Source organism: Lathamus discolor, chromosome 3 (assembly GCF_037157495.1).
Source record: "Lathamus discolor isolate bLatDis1 chromosome 3, bLatDis1.hap1, whole genome shotgun sequence".
NCBI lineage: Eukaryota > Metazoa > Chordata > Aves > Psittaciformes > Psittacidae > Lathamus > Lathamus discolor.
The window spans coordinates 85,754,695-85,772,110 of NC_088886.1; the positions used below are offsets into that span (position 1 = coordinate 85,754,695).

Here is a 17,416-nt window from a genome sequence, read left to right on the forward strand (position 1 = left end):
TCGGAACCACTATAGATATTATGAAGGGAGGGGCATTTGTGATCCAACTATCTAGTAACCAGAGAGAGTACACCCAGTGCACATGCACACAGATGTAGTTCTTCTGGTTGCCATATATCCAACGTGAAAATTCTAGGCAGAAATACAGGCACAAAGTGAGGGACAGCTGCTGTGTGCCTGCAGGCTGGCTTCACAATATACAGACAATGAGCCTGACGCATCCAGTCTGAACTGGGCTCCTGTGCATGTGTTGCTGTCAATGTATGCCAGTAGCCCTGGCCCCTAGGATTCCCAGTGCTGGAGCAGGAACGTCTCATATTTTAAACACACTCATCAGCGTGGCTGCTTGGGAGGTGGGGGGGCCTTCTCACCCCTGGGGTCAATCTGCACCAGTTCTCTCCAAGTCTCACTTACACAGGGTCCTACCCAGTCCCCAGACAAATCTGTAGCACAGAGAGCTTCACTTCTAAAGTCTACCTTCTTCTGAAGGTCTGATTGTGTCACGTGTATGTGTTCACTGTTATCCGTATGAGTGATGAAAAAGGAGTCTAGCAGACCTGAGATTTATGATTTAAGACAAGTGCAGTGGCATTCAGCTCAATGTAACATTCACGTAAGTGTTCCAGGGCTTGAAAAATTACACTGTTTCAGAAATCTTTTCAGATACCTAAGTGAGACCTACTATCTCCTGAACCTAAGGAACATTTTCAGACTTTATTAAAAGGCACAGAAAAAAATTTGTTGTAAAGTAGCAGCAGCTAAACAAAGTGAAGAATAATTACGTGCTTTTGTTAACAATTTTGCCACCTCATTCTTTGGCTCCCTCAGAACATTTGCTTGCCCCAGTGAGTTGCTGCTTTTGAAGTACTTATTTAACACTTCCTGCTCTAATGATGCTTCAACTGTATTATGTAAAGAGAGTTAATTAGAAAAGAGAGCAAAAGAGAATTACATCACTATAATAACAGTACTTAGCATTTAGCAGCATCTTCAGTTTGAAGTTTTACTTCAGTTTGAAGTTTGAATTCTCACAAACTACTGAGAAGTAAAAGTGCTCTTAAAAGTCTATGTTTTGCTAAAATGGAAAGATACTCCATGTTCTCAGGTCCGTCCAGTATCTACTAGACAACTGTTCATCCTTGCCAGCTTTTAAAGTCACAGAGAGACAGGAACAAGTGAAATTTTCAAACCACCAAGAACTTTTTCCTAATGTCACATCAGGCTGACAGCAGTGAGCGAGCATGTAGGCTACTATTCAAGAATAAAGAAGGGATATACATGCACTCAGACTTCTCTTCCACATGGAACACATTAACATTACATTGTATTGCAATCTTGTATGGGCAACAATGTCTGAGACACTCTGGACACTAAAAATTCCACTTGATTATTATTGTCATTGTTTATGAAGATAAAATCTATAATGAAGCCACAAAACCATTCTTGATATTGTGTCACTGATTGTAGCTCATCATAAAATAAGAGAAAGTTGAATTTGAGGTATCTCAACATATTTAAAAAAAAAAAAATACCCTACATGAACAATCCCTCCTATCCCTTCACAAGCTCTCACACATCCAATCATTCTCAGTCTCCCAGAAAAGTATCAAAAATGCTAAATGAACTAGGACGATGAAAAGAGAGAGACTCTTCCAAAGGCCTTTAATTTCCAGCAGGCAAGATATATCTGTGTATATGATGGACCTTACCCTGCCAACCTATCTTACCAAAGGAAAAGCACTAGTGGCTGAAATCCCAGAGCTGCTGCCACCACAGCTGCTCCTGCCATGATTCTTAGCATTACCACTGCTCTGTGACTTCCCACTGAGCTGCCAGGAAAGGTTTAGCAGCAACACAAGCTAAAGCAATAGCAACAGCATGTCTGGGTTTAAGTCCCAGTGTTTTCCATTGAGTAGCTTCACCCTCAAATACTGGAACACTTTTATATGAGACAGAAAAAGTGACTCTGCTATTGCTTAGAGTAACCACACAAAAAGATCTTCTTAAACACTAAGCAGTTAGAATAACAGATTAGTCACATTTTTTGGGGTCCCGGTCACCGAAAAAAAAAAAAACCCACAAAAAACATACCAAACAAACAAAACAAAAGAAAAAGAAACAAACAACAAACAATCCTCTCCCCTTGCTTTCCTTGTTCTTACTCCGTTCTTAATTTCTCAACCAGTTGTTGTTCTCCCTGCAAAACACTCCTTGCTTCTTAGTTTTGTGTCTACAACCTCAGGAAGCCTTAGGCCCACCCAGTTCTCTCTCCTCTACTCATTTCCTTCACCTACTCATTTCCTGACCAAGAGTCCCACTCTCTAAATCAAGCACCTTCTGCCTTCTACACTGCTCAGCTGAGCACTCCACTTCTGACACTCCTTCCTTCTCCCTCCTGCGCCACCCACTTGCTGTGGCATGCAGATTGCCCATGTGAACTCTGCTTCACAGAACCTGATGGTCCCTGCAGTACATCTAGGAAAAAATTGCAGCTCATTATCTCCTGGGAAAAACTTACTGGTGGTTTTCTTAGCTAAAAAAAGCCTTCAGAATTCTGCTTTTACTCTTTTCAATGTTAGCTGGAAGCATGAAACTCTAGAATTGACATAGAACCCATGATATTTCCCAGTTATGCACATCCTTTCTCATTATGCTTTATCAGTATTTGATGAAAGAGAAAACAGACAAGTCACCTCTCTTTTTCTGCTCTCAATCTATGTGTTTCACCTAATTAGCACTTTATGCTAGCAACTGCCTTTTATTATGTGCTTAATACAGTGTATAGCACTGTGAGACCTAGATTTCTACTGCATCCCTATATCCAAATAATGATTATTAGTCCTTTTTTTCAAGTACCTTACATTTCACCCCCAGATTCACCTACTGCAGTACCTTTTTTATAGTCTTCAAGTTACTCTATAAACTAAGATTTGGTTAAGGTTGCTCTAGACAAATGATTCAATCCTTCCATCACCATAAAGGCCTTTATATCTACAAAATAGTGATACCCACTTTGGGAAATACTGCTTTCAGGAGACTACTTTGACAATTAAAATATGGTGGTCATAAAAAGCTAACTACGCATTTTCCAGCACAGACCTCTTGACAAGACCAGAGCCTTGATTTTGGAATCATTCTCTGCTCCTGAATTTCAAGGCCAGGCAAGCACCTTCAGTGCAAACAGCATCTTCTGCATCCCTTGAGTACACCGCTTCTGCTCTTAGGCAATATTTCTCTTACAGAAAGAAAAAAAAAGCAAAGAAACCAAACAAAGAACAAACCTCACCACATTGAAATATGAAAAGCGGATGATTGCTGCCTCTTTCTTTCCTTCAAAGCCCCTATCTTTCACACTTTATATACAGCTGAAAGACAACAGTCATTTGAAATATGAGAGCTTCCTTGTAGAAAGGTGACCACACAAGGCTATATGCAATAGGACTAAAAGCTTTTCTCCTTTTGTGTTTGCTGGGTGCAAAACAAACCCAGGCTTTGTTGAAACAGCAATGCAACAGAGAGGAAAAGAGGTAACAGCTGATCATCTCTCCCCCATAAAGACTAAAAAGGAAATTGAGACATTAGAAGATAAATCTTTGCATTTAAAATAGCAGACATTACTAAATCTACTTCACATCATGTATCAGCTAGCCTTTAGATGGTGATCAGAAACGTCAAAATCTCTCCTTTGTTCACAGTTTCATTATTGTTACTCTCCTTCTGCATCACTCTGTTTAACACCCTGGGGTCAGGCCCCAATTTAGCAAACTGCACAGTGTTAACTCTATAATGTATCTACTTCTTTCTGCCTTCTCAGCACAATATTACTACCCATGCACTGCAGAGAACATATAATGTACTACAGTCTGCAGTATGACTTGCATACTTGGTCAATAAATAAAATATGGAATATTTATAAAGAACTTGCACCCATCAAGCTGAATACACAACATATGATTTTATATTCAGCTGTACTTTCTAAAAACAGTGTCAATCTTCCTCTTTTTGGTTGTGCAACAGCATATGACTAGGTTTTCATCTCCTCTGAAATGCTTAAACCCCTCCCACCCTGAAACTCTGAACCCATTTTTTTTGGTGATTGCTGGCTCCAGTAATCTGCTCATTTATCAATTACTTAGTCATGGATCCTGAAAATTGGCAGTCAAAGCTTTTGCTGACTGCTAATTCTCCTAGGTGATGTATACTGTACAAATAAGAATGCTACATTGAAATGCTGGCATTACATACAGCACAACATTTTCCACTCTCCCTGAAATGATTTATCATAGTCATGTTCACAATCATTCAGGCTCCTTCAACATAATTTATTGGGAAGATGTTCCATAATTGATGGTATGACTTTGACAAGAATTATATGATGAGAAGATTTCAGTCATTAACTATCTAGAAATAACAAGTATTATCCTCACATATGACAATGAAAGCTACATTGACACTTCATCCAGTCACATCACTTTCCATATCAATACATATTACACCTTCTGGAAGGGCACTGTATTCAGAGGAAAGCCTATGAAAACAAAAACATGTACAAATAATTCCACAGACAAGGAAAGAAATTAGATATACAGTTGTTACAGTAGATGGTACAATGAAGCTGACCGATTTATTGTATCTAAATGCACAGAGGAAACATTCATACATTTATTTCCCTGGATATAGTACTATTGCGTCTCATGCTGTGCTGCATGCTGCAGCTCAGTTTCACTACAGAAGAAATTGCCCATCCACTCATTCTCTTGGATATTTCTCTACCTTTAACACTGAAAGCACTAAGGCAAAAAAATTAATGCCTACCAGTTGCCTTTCCAGTCCACATTTGCATACTTAAATATACTTGTTAAGCATCATCAAGCATTATTGGATTCATGAGCTCTGGATGCATCACACCATTGACCTCTTCAGCATTATTTTAAAACCATGCTTCATGTTTCAGTGACCAAATATGGACTTAAAGTTAAGCACCCATTTCATTATGATGACAGGTATACCTTGCTATACCCTGTTGCTATGGTAACAGATATAGTAGCCATAAGATTTATGGTAAAATGTATTCCCAAAAGGTTTTTTTTTTCATTCTCACTTGCATGATCATACCAAAATACCTAATTACAACGAGAACTCAGAGAATATGCTCATAGCTGAGATCAGCAGGCCCTACAAGTCTTGCATTCACCTTTTTGGGGTTTGAACGTGGGAGACAAATTATACTGATGCTTTAATCAAAAGATGTAAAAATTCTTGCTTCCAGATGAAACAATCTGGAATTAAGAGGCAATCATATGCTAACCAGGACCTAACTGACTACAGCTATCCCAAATCCTGTACAATATGAAATGGAAAGTATTTACTACCTGTGAGAACATCATTTTTGGGTTCACTGAAAAGCAATGGAAACAATTAAGAAAATTCCAGACACATTTCTTGCCTGTTACTGAACATATACAGAATTCTTCTCCTGGTTTAACATACCTTATGGTGAGACTATTTACATTCAAAGCTATTAACATTTCAGTTTTCATCAAAATTCTCAGTTTTCAAAATTTTCATAAATCAGGTAAAGGAAAAAACTACTTCAGCAGCAGGCGAGAACAATCTCATAGCTGGCATACAAGTAGTTGGGGAAAATGTTCTTAAACTACAGCTATTCAAGTAAATGCATACCACAGCAAACATTTAAGATCTCTTCCTGGTCAAGCTGAAAGGAAGCCAGTATTGCATTCACGAAAATATTTTCACAATATTTAATTTATAAAGTTATTATATTCTTACATTTTGTATATTTCTTTTTTAAGCATGATCATGTCAAACTAACTCAGAAGATTATTTAGTGCTCAAGGTTTCCATGAATAAAAATTTTAAAGTATGATTTTATTCTAAAGAAATTTTCAGCATCAGCCTTTGTATTTGGTTGCCTAGAGAGGTGGTGGATGCGCCATCTCTGGAAACATTTAAGGCCAGGCTGGATGTGGTTCTGAGCAACCTGATCCAGTTGAAAATATCCCCACTCATGGCAGGGGGTTAGACTAGATGACCTTCGAAGGTCCCTTCCAATCCAAACTATATTATGATTCTGTGATTTGTAAATATACAGGTGACAAACTATCTGAAATGGAATTGGTAGCTCTGATACTTTCTGAAGTGCTCCCACTGAGGCTGGGGTCATACTGCACACCCAGCCCTCAAAACAACCACAAGAAAGTCTAACACCACTGGACTAGTACTATGATGTGTCACAATTAGTGTGAATTTGTTGTAAACCGAATATTTAAAATTTTAAGTGCTTCCATAAAGGATAACAATATGATATTTATATTGAATTAAAATATCACCTTGTAAAAAGTTAATACATCTCTGTAGTCAGATTTACAAAAAGAGATATAGAGGACAAAACAATCTGAAGCAATTGTAGGTTCATGCTGCCAAAGAAACCACATCCCAAAAGACTTCAGAACAAGTTTCCTATTTGTCCACATGATTCCTACTCCAGCCCTACACACAGTGCACATGTTGTTTCTGAATCTTTTTCAAAACACTTTAGAAAGTGGGGAAAAAAATTAGAAAATCAACATTTCTTGGCTATAGTGATATCATTCAGTGCTATAACCAAGCGAGTTTAGAGCTAGCAAGAGCTAGGGGCCACGTTAAAGGAATAAATAAACCATTTCACTCGAACTACAAACATGTAGATCTTTCCCTTACCTGCCTCCTGTCCCTCTGAGATGATGACGAAGAGGAGGCACTTCGATGTGATGGAGTGGATGTTTTGTGAGCTGGAGATAAACTCTTCTCCTCTGAACTCATCTTTGCAGCAAACTTGCACTAATGATCTTGTGCTCTTATCACTCATGTACAAAAAGGAAAGGGACAGTCTTCTGCATCCTTCTGTTTCACAGTTTATGGACAGCCAAAAAGGAATTCAATCTCAGCTGAACAGCACCTTAATAAAGAAAAATGTGAGAGAGTGAATGAATACACCTTTGCTCCAAAGTAGCTCTGCAGCAATCTGTTGACAGCCACTATTTAATCCAAAAGAGCTCCCATTTTTTATGTCCCTCCCTAACAATGACATGGTACAAACACATTGTTCTGCATTCTCACAGAAGATTAAAGTGGTATTACATTATTTCAAATAACCCTACAGAAAGGCTTAAGGAATTGACACCAATTCTCAGCAAAGTTTACAAATCTTTGATCATTACTGCATCTTGCATAGTATCATAACATTATCAAGTAACTCCTTAGGACTTCCCATTAAACACAAATACCACAGAATGGCCCATTATATCAGCACTTCTTCAAAATCCTGCAGTTAGATTAAGGATTCTGAAAGTTGTTTATTAAAATCTGGTCTGTCTTTCAAAGTCAGTGGCCTCACTGAAGGGGGTGGACAACCCAGTTTCACTCCCCTGCAGCCCATGAAGGAGATTGATAGTCCTGAAGGAACTGCAACCTACACTAAGCAGATTTTTCCCTTGAGGAACACATGTCAGAGCATGCGAAAAGTGCAAGGAGGCAGGAGTGGCAAGGAAAAACTGCTATGAAACACCACCACACACCCCATCATGCCACTTGGGGCAGGGGAAGACTAGAGATGTCAGGAATGAAGAAGTGAAGTTGAACCTGGGAAAAATGGGAAGGAGGTGTTGTCATTTTAATGTCTTTCATTTCTTATTACCTAAATCTATTTTAATTGGCAATAAATTAATTTTTCCTGGATTTTGCCTGCAACAGTAACTGATAAGCAATTTCTTTGTCTTTATCTAGACCCATAAGCTTTCTCATCCTATTTTTATCCCACATGCCACTGATGTGGGAGGGGTGAGTGGCTGGGTGGTCATTTGGCCCTGGCCGGCTAACGCAAGGCAGCTACGGGGGCCTGTTTTACTACTACTGCTTACTCAGCCACTGCTATGTGTATTGCAGGTATTAAATGCTTTCTCTCACTTACTTCTGTCCACCCAAACCTTTAATTTCCATCCAAGAACAGAAAAAAATAAGACACTTAGAGCAGCACCGAGGATATTTTTGTCAATAAATAATCAAACACTACCTGTCAAACACTACAAAAATGTTGCAAGTACATCATGACAGTTCAGGAACAGAGTTATAATTCCCAATGTTTAACAGATTACTTTTATTGTGCTTCAGCTGATAGATACCGTGTCTGATCTTCCATTAACCTTGGATAAAATCATTTCATGAATGCTGTCATCTGCTTGAAGCTAGCATCTATCTTTCCCATTACCCTCTCTTTAATTTTGAAATAGTGCCCTTCCACATACATTGTGATGACAGCACGCCAAGCACAGCTAGCTTTAGGTGTGCAGAGACAGGTGCTGTCCTGCACCATGTTAAATGAGATCAGGACAAAAATACACTAACACTCCAACCTAACTGCAGGCTCAAAAAATTGACATGTTGAAAATAGAGCTCTAGCTTCTCCAGTCACAACAGATATCCATACAAGAATATCATCCTGAACCCACAAACTCACACTGTGAGTTTGTGAACCCACAAAATCACACAAAATTACATTGTGCCTTGCGGCCACCAGCTTTCAAATACTGCACCCTGACAAACACCCTTCTGCTGGAGCTGAGACCTGTGATGGCTCATAAGTGAGAGACACCTTTTCTGCTTGTTGTACTATGTGAAGTGGAATGACTCCACTTCATTAGTTACCAACAATTCTCCAAGTATGACTATCACCATCTTATGGATGAGCTTTCACCTCTACCAAAGAGTCTCCCAAAAAAATACTGATCCCACATAATATCCACAGAGCCCACATAGCAGCCCACTTTTATGACTAGAAGGACATGGCTGTTCCACAAGCAAAAGCTGCCCACATCGACTAAACACCTTGACAAATTATCTTTTCTTCTTAGGATTAGAAGTTCCTGCTAGAGGAAACCTAAAAAGATGGGCTGTTCTACAACATTAAGCAGAGTTTGAAGGAAAAAAGAAACAAGATGAACAGCTCATTTGTTTCAGAACTTCAGAGAGAAAACATAATCAAGTTGCACCCTGAGAGAGGCTTTTCTTCTATCCTAGCATACCAGCAACTGCTGAGCTATTTTAACAGTGTCTCCATATTCTACAAATGCATCCGGAAAATTGTTGCTGAAGAGATGTATCAACAGTGATAACCTAAGGTCTATGCAACTTTCTTATAAATCAAAAATCAAATTACAAAATTTAGAACACAAAAATTACAATCCCTCCTCAAAAAGCTGTGCAGAACAGCTGAGTTATTTAATAGTTAAACTGACAAATTTTCAGTCACTTTCAGCTCTGAGGTCACTGAAAATTTTTTAGCAGAGCAGCCTTTGGGCTAATGAAAATCAAGGCCCTTTTAAAACATTTGATCTTCACTCAGCTCGCTTATGTGAAAAAAATTATATTTAATATTGGCACAGGACAGTGATCTGCCTCTTCAAAAGTGTTTTAAGGCTTCTGCAAAGCATAGGTACTGTTGTAAGAAGCAAACACAGTGCTAGCAGATGGTACACAAGAAAAGTGGTTCTGTCAATAGCTGCCAGGTTTGAGTCTGTGAAGTATGGGCTTTTTGCTTTGACAGGTATTTAAAAAAAAAAAAAAAAAGGAATAAAAAATTATGGTTTACATCTAAGCCAAACTCCAGTGGTGGTTCCATGGTACTCCCCAAGCATTAAGAGCTGAGCCTAACCAACAACTTGCTCAAAATTTATCAATAGCAGTCTTCCAAAAAGGATACATAAAACTAAACTGCCCCCCCGCCCCATACTACAAGAAGCAAATATTTCTCATTTCTCTATTTAACAGCAACAATAACTTCAATGCAAAATTGCTATTACTTATACATAGAAATTTCTGATAAAGAAACAGTTCAGGGTTAAAAGTCAAAAACAGGCAAGTGGGGTATTTGTAAAAACAAGCACTATCAGCATAATAAAAAAATACTAATGCAAACTAGCAAGAGCTAGCATTGAGCTTTTTGTTATTGTTCTTGCACACTGAATTTGGATTCTGCTTCTCTGTATTGTTAAGAGCTTATCTTCCAATTTTGGCTTAAAATTTAGGTAATACATCTTTTTTAGACCATGTTAGAAGGAATAAATTTAGAGATATTGATGTGAAAAGCCACCAGTCTCTCTGTAACTAAGACTGAAGTAAACAATTACAAATCTAATTTTTTGGTCAACAAATTCAATTTAGCAAAATGAAACCAGTTCTTTTGAAATTTTTCACAGACTATTTCCATCAGTCACTGGCAATTTTGCTACTGACTTAAATGGGAAGAGAAGCAAGCCATATACCATAGTAGAATATTTCTAGAAAATAATACAAAATCTAAAAAACAAACTCAAAAACTATGATGTTGGGTTTGGGGTGGATGGTCAACTTTTTTCACTGGCATCTCTACTATTCTGGATTAAAAACTTCACTTGTAGTTCAGTAATCATAAAAATTATTTACTCGATCTTCAGTACATTCTCTTCTAAGTTCTTTATTTATTTTTGATGTAACACATACAGAAAGGTAAAATGTTCTGCCCAAATTCAAGGAGAGAGTGAGTCCTGCAAGCAGACCATGCAGCAAGGTCTCTGATGCATAAGGAAAAAAACATGTGCCATGATTGTAACATACTCCAGATGAGGCAAAACATCTCAAAACATCTATATCTAATCCATTTCATAAAGGAATACAAAATTACAGAAACTAAATAAGAAATTACTATAGGAATATACTAAAAATTCTTCACTGCGTAGTTAAGAAATTTTTCATTCTTTATTAAATATCTGGTATTGATTACTTCTTTTATAAATGAGAAATGAGAACTATTCCACCACATCCTTGCAGTTCATTCCTACTATGGTTATTTTTTAAGACAGCTTTTGACTTCAAGGTGGGGTTCCCCGCCCCTAAAAAAGCAAACCACAAACAAACGAAAGAAAAAATGAGAAAGAGAGGTGGAAACCTAGGGACTCCCCAACCCCCAATTCTTTCACTATTTCATTCTCAGAGTTTAACATATTTTACTGCACAATTATTTTTTCCTCTTTTATTCTCAGTTTGTTAGTGTTGTGGCTTGGGTTTTTCCCCTGGTTTCTCAAATCGAGTATTAGACAGGTCTTAAAAACAAAGTTATTCTTCATTTTCTTTCAATCCACAAAGGGATTCAATGTCTTTCTGTTTTAATAAATACTGGAAAAAATGGTGGTTTATATTTCATATCAAAACCCACCATTTTTTTTACACTAAGGATATTATCATAACTCAGAAGTCCTGCCTTCTACCATATGAAACAAAATTATTTAAGATGCATCAAAATAAAATGACCAACCAATGCAGTACCAAGACACAGCATGATTATTTTTTATATTGATGCCACATTGAATACTTTTGAAAGACAAAGAAGCACTGACAGCTATTTTCACTTACTGATTTTTCATCACCTTCTATCCCAGGTTACAATAATACATTTGATTCAACATCTCTTAGAAGTATTCCCTGGGAATTCTGCGGACCGGAATTTTCAACAGTATAAAAATACTGAAGTGACCTCGGTTCAGCTGTAACAGTTATTTTTCTCCTTCCTAGTAGCTGGTGCAGTGCTGTGCTTTGGCTTTTGTCTGACAACAGTGCTGATAACACACGAGTGTTTTAGCTGTTAAGTAGCACTTACCCTGATCAAGGACTTTTCAGTCTCTCATGGCTGCCATTGAGGAGGGGCACAAGAAACCAGGAGGAAGCCGAGTCAGGACACCTGACCCAAACTTGCCAAAGGGGTATTCCATACCACAGCACATCATGCAGAGTATATAAACTGGGGGGAGCCACCTGGATGGCCCAGACCACTGCTTGGGTCTGGCTGGGTATCCGTCAGCAGGTGGTGAGCAATTGTGCATCACTTGTGCTTGTTGGTGGTTGTTTGTTTTTTTTTTACTTTCCCCTTCTAGTTTTATATTCTCTCCCCTTGTTATTTCCCTTAGTAGCAGTAGTTTTATATTATACTTTAGTTATTGGACTGTTCTTATCTCAACCCACAGGGTTTACATTCTTTTGATTCTCCTCCCCATCCTGCCCAGAGAAGTGGGGGAAGTACGGAAAGGAAGGGAAAGGCTGAGCGAACAGCTGTGTGGTGCTGAGTTACCAGCTGGGCTTAAACCACAAGAAGAAGACACTGAATGTCCATATAAAAAATAATTCACATATAGTAATTGCACAGATAGTAATTCATTGCACAGATAGTAATTTTTTAGAATTTCAAAATTTAGGGGGTTTGTGTTACCAGCTAGAATTAAAAAAAAAAAAAGGAAAGAAAGAAGGGAAAGGAATGGAATGGAGAAAGACTAATTTTATTGAAAAGAATAAAAAAGGTAGAAAGTTTAAAATGTCCAAGTGAGATACATACATAAGGAATTAAATGAGACAATACACCAGGGAGCAAACAGCACAAAGCCCTGGGAAACACAGGATGTATAAACTGCATAAAATAAATGGGTGACACAGGAGAGAAGCAGCATCTGGAAATTAATATTAACAATATCAGAGGTATGGCTATTGCAGCTACCCCACTTTACAAGCCTCCCCACATGGCAAGTCCACTGACACTGTTTAGGGAATATCTGTCGTCTCCCAAAATCTGAAGATGTTCCATCAAGCCTGGCCAACTGCAGCAGCTACAGTGTGGTTTGTGAAAAAGCTATTCGTAGAAATGACGAAAACCTACAAATATGACTTGCGTAAGTCCAGAGTTATAAATAAACCTGCATGTCACATAACAGATAAATGGAAGTTCTCAATGGGTAACTCGAAATGAAGCCTGGATTCAAAAAAAAAGACTTCTGTGATAAACATTATGTTGTTTCTCACTGATTGACTCTTTTCTGCAAGAACGCTCAGAATGCTTTATAGACTGTATAATAACTTGTGCAGTATTGGAGTAATTTGAGAAGACAATTTAGGGTGCAGAACTGAGTCTCTATAGTCATAAATGAACCAAAAATATGTGACTGTCACTGGCATTACTTCAAGCAAAACATCTTCACAGTGATCTATCAATATGGGGCTGTTTTTCATTTAGGAGGGAAAAGGTTTTCTGTGGTGCTCTGCAGCTTTGTAACACAGCCATTTGATATTTGAACACTGAGTGGAGGCTAACCTTTGTTCTCTTATCATGAGGAACATATAACTGCCTGTTCCCCTTTTACTGATGACCTTCCATGCAGGAAAATCATAACCACGGTTTTGTTACAGTACATGAATGTTGCAAACACAAGAATATAATGGAAATAAACATCTCAGTGCAGCAGCAATACTGTGGCGATTTAATAGACCACTTACATGAAATAAGCCTTTTGTCTTTTTTTTTTTAATAAACAAGTGAACCAATCCCTTTACAGCCACTATTGCAGAATCAGTCACCTCACAAGTTGTTAGCAAAACATCAACTTTTTAGGAAAAGGCTTTAATCAATTCATTAAGATATATTTGCAGGTTCCGTCAGAAATAATAAAGGGCCAATTCCAGATTCAGGAACATTATTGATTACATTTCGCATGTTGACAATAGAGAAAAAAATTGAGCAATCTTTAATCTTTTGATTCAAAATCAGTAATTCCCATCAGAAAAATCCATTTTCCACACTTTTCTAGCACAGTTTTAATGGCACAATTGCTCCAGTAATAACTTTCAAGGCTAATATTTAGAACAGTCATCAAAAATCATGTCCCAGACCTCTGACCAGTGAATTTTAAATCCTAGATAGATATCAAAACAATACTGTTGATCTAAGGGGACCAATGAAGATTTTCAGGTCCAGTATTTATGAGCAGGAATAAATGAGGTGCTACAGGAAAACCAGGGAATCTTACTAGCACTGGTAAATGGTGGAAGATAATAGAATTCATATGACTGTTACCATTGCTCCTTTGAAATATTTTAAAAGCTGCATATTCAGTGTTTGGATCACAAATGTACATGTCTAATTGCAGGCATTCACAACCACACTGGCATATACAAATTCTCAATCTGATACTACATACAGCAATTCATACACTGTCTAAATACTGCCATAATACACTCTTTATCCCGCATTCAGGAGGATTTAAACCTGGCTGTAGGTAGGAAATGTCAAGTTCAGCATTAAGCCTGAACAGGAGCTCTGATACAGACCAAACTGCTGCACTTGGTCAGAGTAATTTGCAATTTCCATGTTTATAGAATCTTTTAGGTTGGAAAAGACCTTTAAAGAGCTTTAACACCATGAAATACTACAGGCTTGAGGAAGAGTGGTTGGAAAGCTACCTGTCAGAAAAGGACTTGGGGTTGGTCAACAGCCAGCTGAGTATGAACCAGCAGTGTGCCCAGGCAGACAAGAAGCCCAACAGCATCCTGGCTTATATCAGAAACAATGTGACCAGCAGGGCCACATAAGTAATAATCCCCCTATAGTCAGCACCTGGAATCCTGTGTTAAGTTCTGGGCCCCTCACTACAAGAAAGATACTGAGGTGCTGGAGTGGGTCCAGAAAAGGGCAACACAGCTGGCAAAGACTCTATAGAACAAGTCCTGTGAGGAGTGACTGGAGGAACTGGGGTTGTTTAGCCTGGAGGAGACCGAGGGGCTATCTTGTTGCTCCCTACAACTACCTGAAAGGAGGTTGTAGTGAGGTGGGTGTCTGTCTCCCAAGTAACAAGCAATAGGATGAGAGAAAACAGCCTGGAGTTGTGCCAGGGGAGGCTTAGATGGGATATTAGGAAGATTTCTTCACTAAAAGGTTTATCAAGCGTTGAAAGAGACTGCCCAGGGAAGTGGTTGAGCCACCATCTCTGGAGATATTTAAAGGCACGTAGATGTAGCACTTAGGGATGTGGCTTAGTGATGGATTTGGCAGTGTTAGGTTAATGGCGGAACTTGATCTTAAAGGTCTTTTCCAACCTAAATGATCCTATGATTGTGCAAATTGCGCTGACCAGATGCAGGAATGATGATCCACCAAAGATCATGGAGTCAACCAGCAGCCTCTGCTGCAGGGTGATCAGGGCACACATTCAGCCTCCCTCCTACAACCACTCCATTGCTGGGCTTCAGCAAAACGCTTAAGCAAAGGCCTAATGCATGGTCAGATGTGGGCACTCACCTCCTCCACCTCACTGATTACTTTGTTTGCTAATTTTGCTAAATGCATATTACTAGATGTACATTGCAGCAATGAAACCACTAATCTCAGCTGATAAAGAAAACCTAGTGCCTTGCTATTTTATGTCTTATTTCATATTACGGTAGACAAAAGCAGTACTTACCCATTTTACACATGCATTTTCCAGTAAACTCTTTAAAGATTAGATAATTAGTTGGCTAAGACACAGTGTTTATGTCAATGAAAGCAAAGTCTAAACCTGTATCACTATTCTTAATTAGGCTCCCACTTCTCCTTGACTGATAATTCAATAATACTGCAAAAGTAACAGGAAAAAAAACCCACCATGTTTCATATATGTCATGTTTCACAGCCATACATTTGACAACCTCCCATAACAAGCATTTGCTGGAAGAATTATCAAAGAAATTAAAATGTCATTTTCCAAAACAGCAACTAACTTTATTAAATGCAGTGTTATTCTAAAGTCCTTAAGCTTTGCTTTCACGGTTAAGTAGTTTGCTGGTGTTTTGGTTTGGGTTGGCTTTGTGTTGTTTTTTTTTTTTTTTGGGGGGGGGGGATAGGGGATCTTATGGGCTTTTTGTTTTTATGAAGATCTACTTCTGTACATAGTTTCTATAACTTTAACAGTATATTCCACAGGAGACTGCTGTGTCAGCAAGTATCACTGAGACTCTAATTTTCATGTTGTCCTTAACAGAACATAATGTCCCTGAACACTTTACACATTGTATTATTTCTTTAACAGTGAGGTGTTTTTCTGAGTGGCTAGTCCAAGTATGTCTCAATAATATAAAGAGTAAAAATAATATTTTAAAAATTTCTTGTTTGGCATTTATCTCCTTAAAATACACAGTTGTGACAGGCTTCAAATAGATGGATGAGGTCAAAGAACAGTTAATCAGATTCAGACAAGAAGAGCTCAGTAGAACATCTGCCTTTCCTATTTTCTGCTTGCCTACATGATTAGGCAGAGTTTTCCACCCTTCCAGAAGCCCCGAAGCATGCATGATAATTAGGGGAGTCCCAGTATGTCCAAGCCTCCAGTTTAGATGATCATTTCAAAATAAACCCTCATTTGCAGTCTCTGAGGATTGCTTCAATAGCTGAAGCTACCCTAGGATTTTCATTAGGATGTCTTTGTTGTTCTGTGTTCCTTGGGCTACCACAGTAACAAATACTATTGATTTGCATGTCAGGGAAATTTTTTGCATACTACAGAGCCAGCATATTAACCTGTGTTGTATGCATTTGTAACAGACTGCTGTGAGCAGAAGGTTAAGCATGTATACATATTTACAAACACATAAACAGAAATATGCAATATATATAAGTTAAAAATTAAGCAGGAAAAAGTAACATTATCATTATCATCCTTTCTAGACTAACATAATTCTAGGACACCTTTAAAAAAAATATACAAAAAAACAAACCAATAAATATTATTCCATGCCTCCACCCTTTTTTAAGGCTGAAAACATTGCTGGGAGATCTTTGTTTCCATCTACATTTTTAAAAAAAAACATATTTTTCAACTCTTGGGAAAAAAAAAAGGCCATAAAGAGACTGAAAATTTTAATCAAAACTCAGAAAATGCTTTAAAGAATAAAAATACTTTTATGTATCCTGACTTTTTTTTTTTTTTTGGGTTGGAAAACCCCTCACAATATTCAACAAGCTCTTAAAAAAAAAAAAAAAAACAAAAAAACTTGGACAAAGGAAAAGCCTAAAGACTTTTTAATTGCTTCTTAATTATTCTCCACTGGGCAGTGATTTTAAGGAAAGAAAATAATTTCCCTTATAAAAGGACTACAAAATGTTTTCGGAAAAATAGTACTAATCTTCCGGAGCACAGAAGCCTAGAAGACTCTTGCAGCCCTTAAAAACCATGTCTGGCTGGTTTTTACTACCCTTCTTCTATTAAGGTATCTCTTGTTTCTCTGCATATTTTGCTTCTACCACAAAAATATTACATTTTGCTACATGTTTCAAACTACCTGGTTTATTGATCTTGAATTTTGAGAGGCATTATCATCGAATGCTTGTAGGGAGGGTCCCACCAGTAAGTAAGTAAGTAAGTAAGTAAGTAAGTAAGTAAGTAAAGTAAGTAAGTAAGTAAGTAAATTAAGTAATTAAGTAAGTAAGTAAGTAAGTAAGTAAGTAAGTAAATAAATAAATAAATAAATAAATAAATAAATAAGTGCTGTCTGAATATAAATGCAATATATTTATGGGTGCAAATACAAG

General features: G+C 37.7%; 1 protein-coding gene across 5 annotated transcripts in view; it reads right to left on the reverse strand.

Annotated features, from left to right (window-relative positions):
• The window catches only part of OSBPL6 (oxysterol binding protein like 6), a 100,460-nt gene that overhangs the window by 45,727 nt on the left and 37,317 nt on the right, over positions 1–17,416 (reverse strand). For 3 of the 5 annotated variants that reach the window (XM_065670252.1, XM_065670248.1, XM_065670250.1), the window contains one exon: positions 6,721–6,958. In XM_065670252.1, coding sequence (XP_065526324.1) covers positions 6,721–6,822 — 102 coding nt within the window. In that variant the 5' untranslated portion in view covers positions 6,823–6,958. Of the gene's footprint in view, positions 1–6,720; positions 6,959–11,689; positions 11,739–14,313; positions 14,367–17,416 lie in introns of those variants that run through there. The other 2 variants (XM_065670251.1, XM_065670249.1) reach the window with 2 other exon arrangements.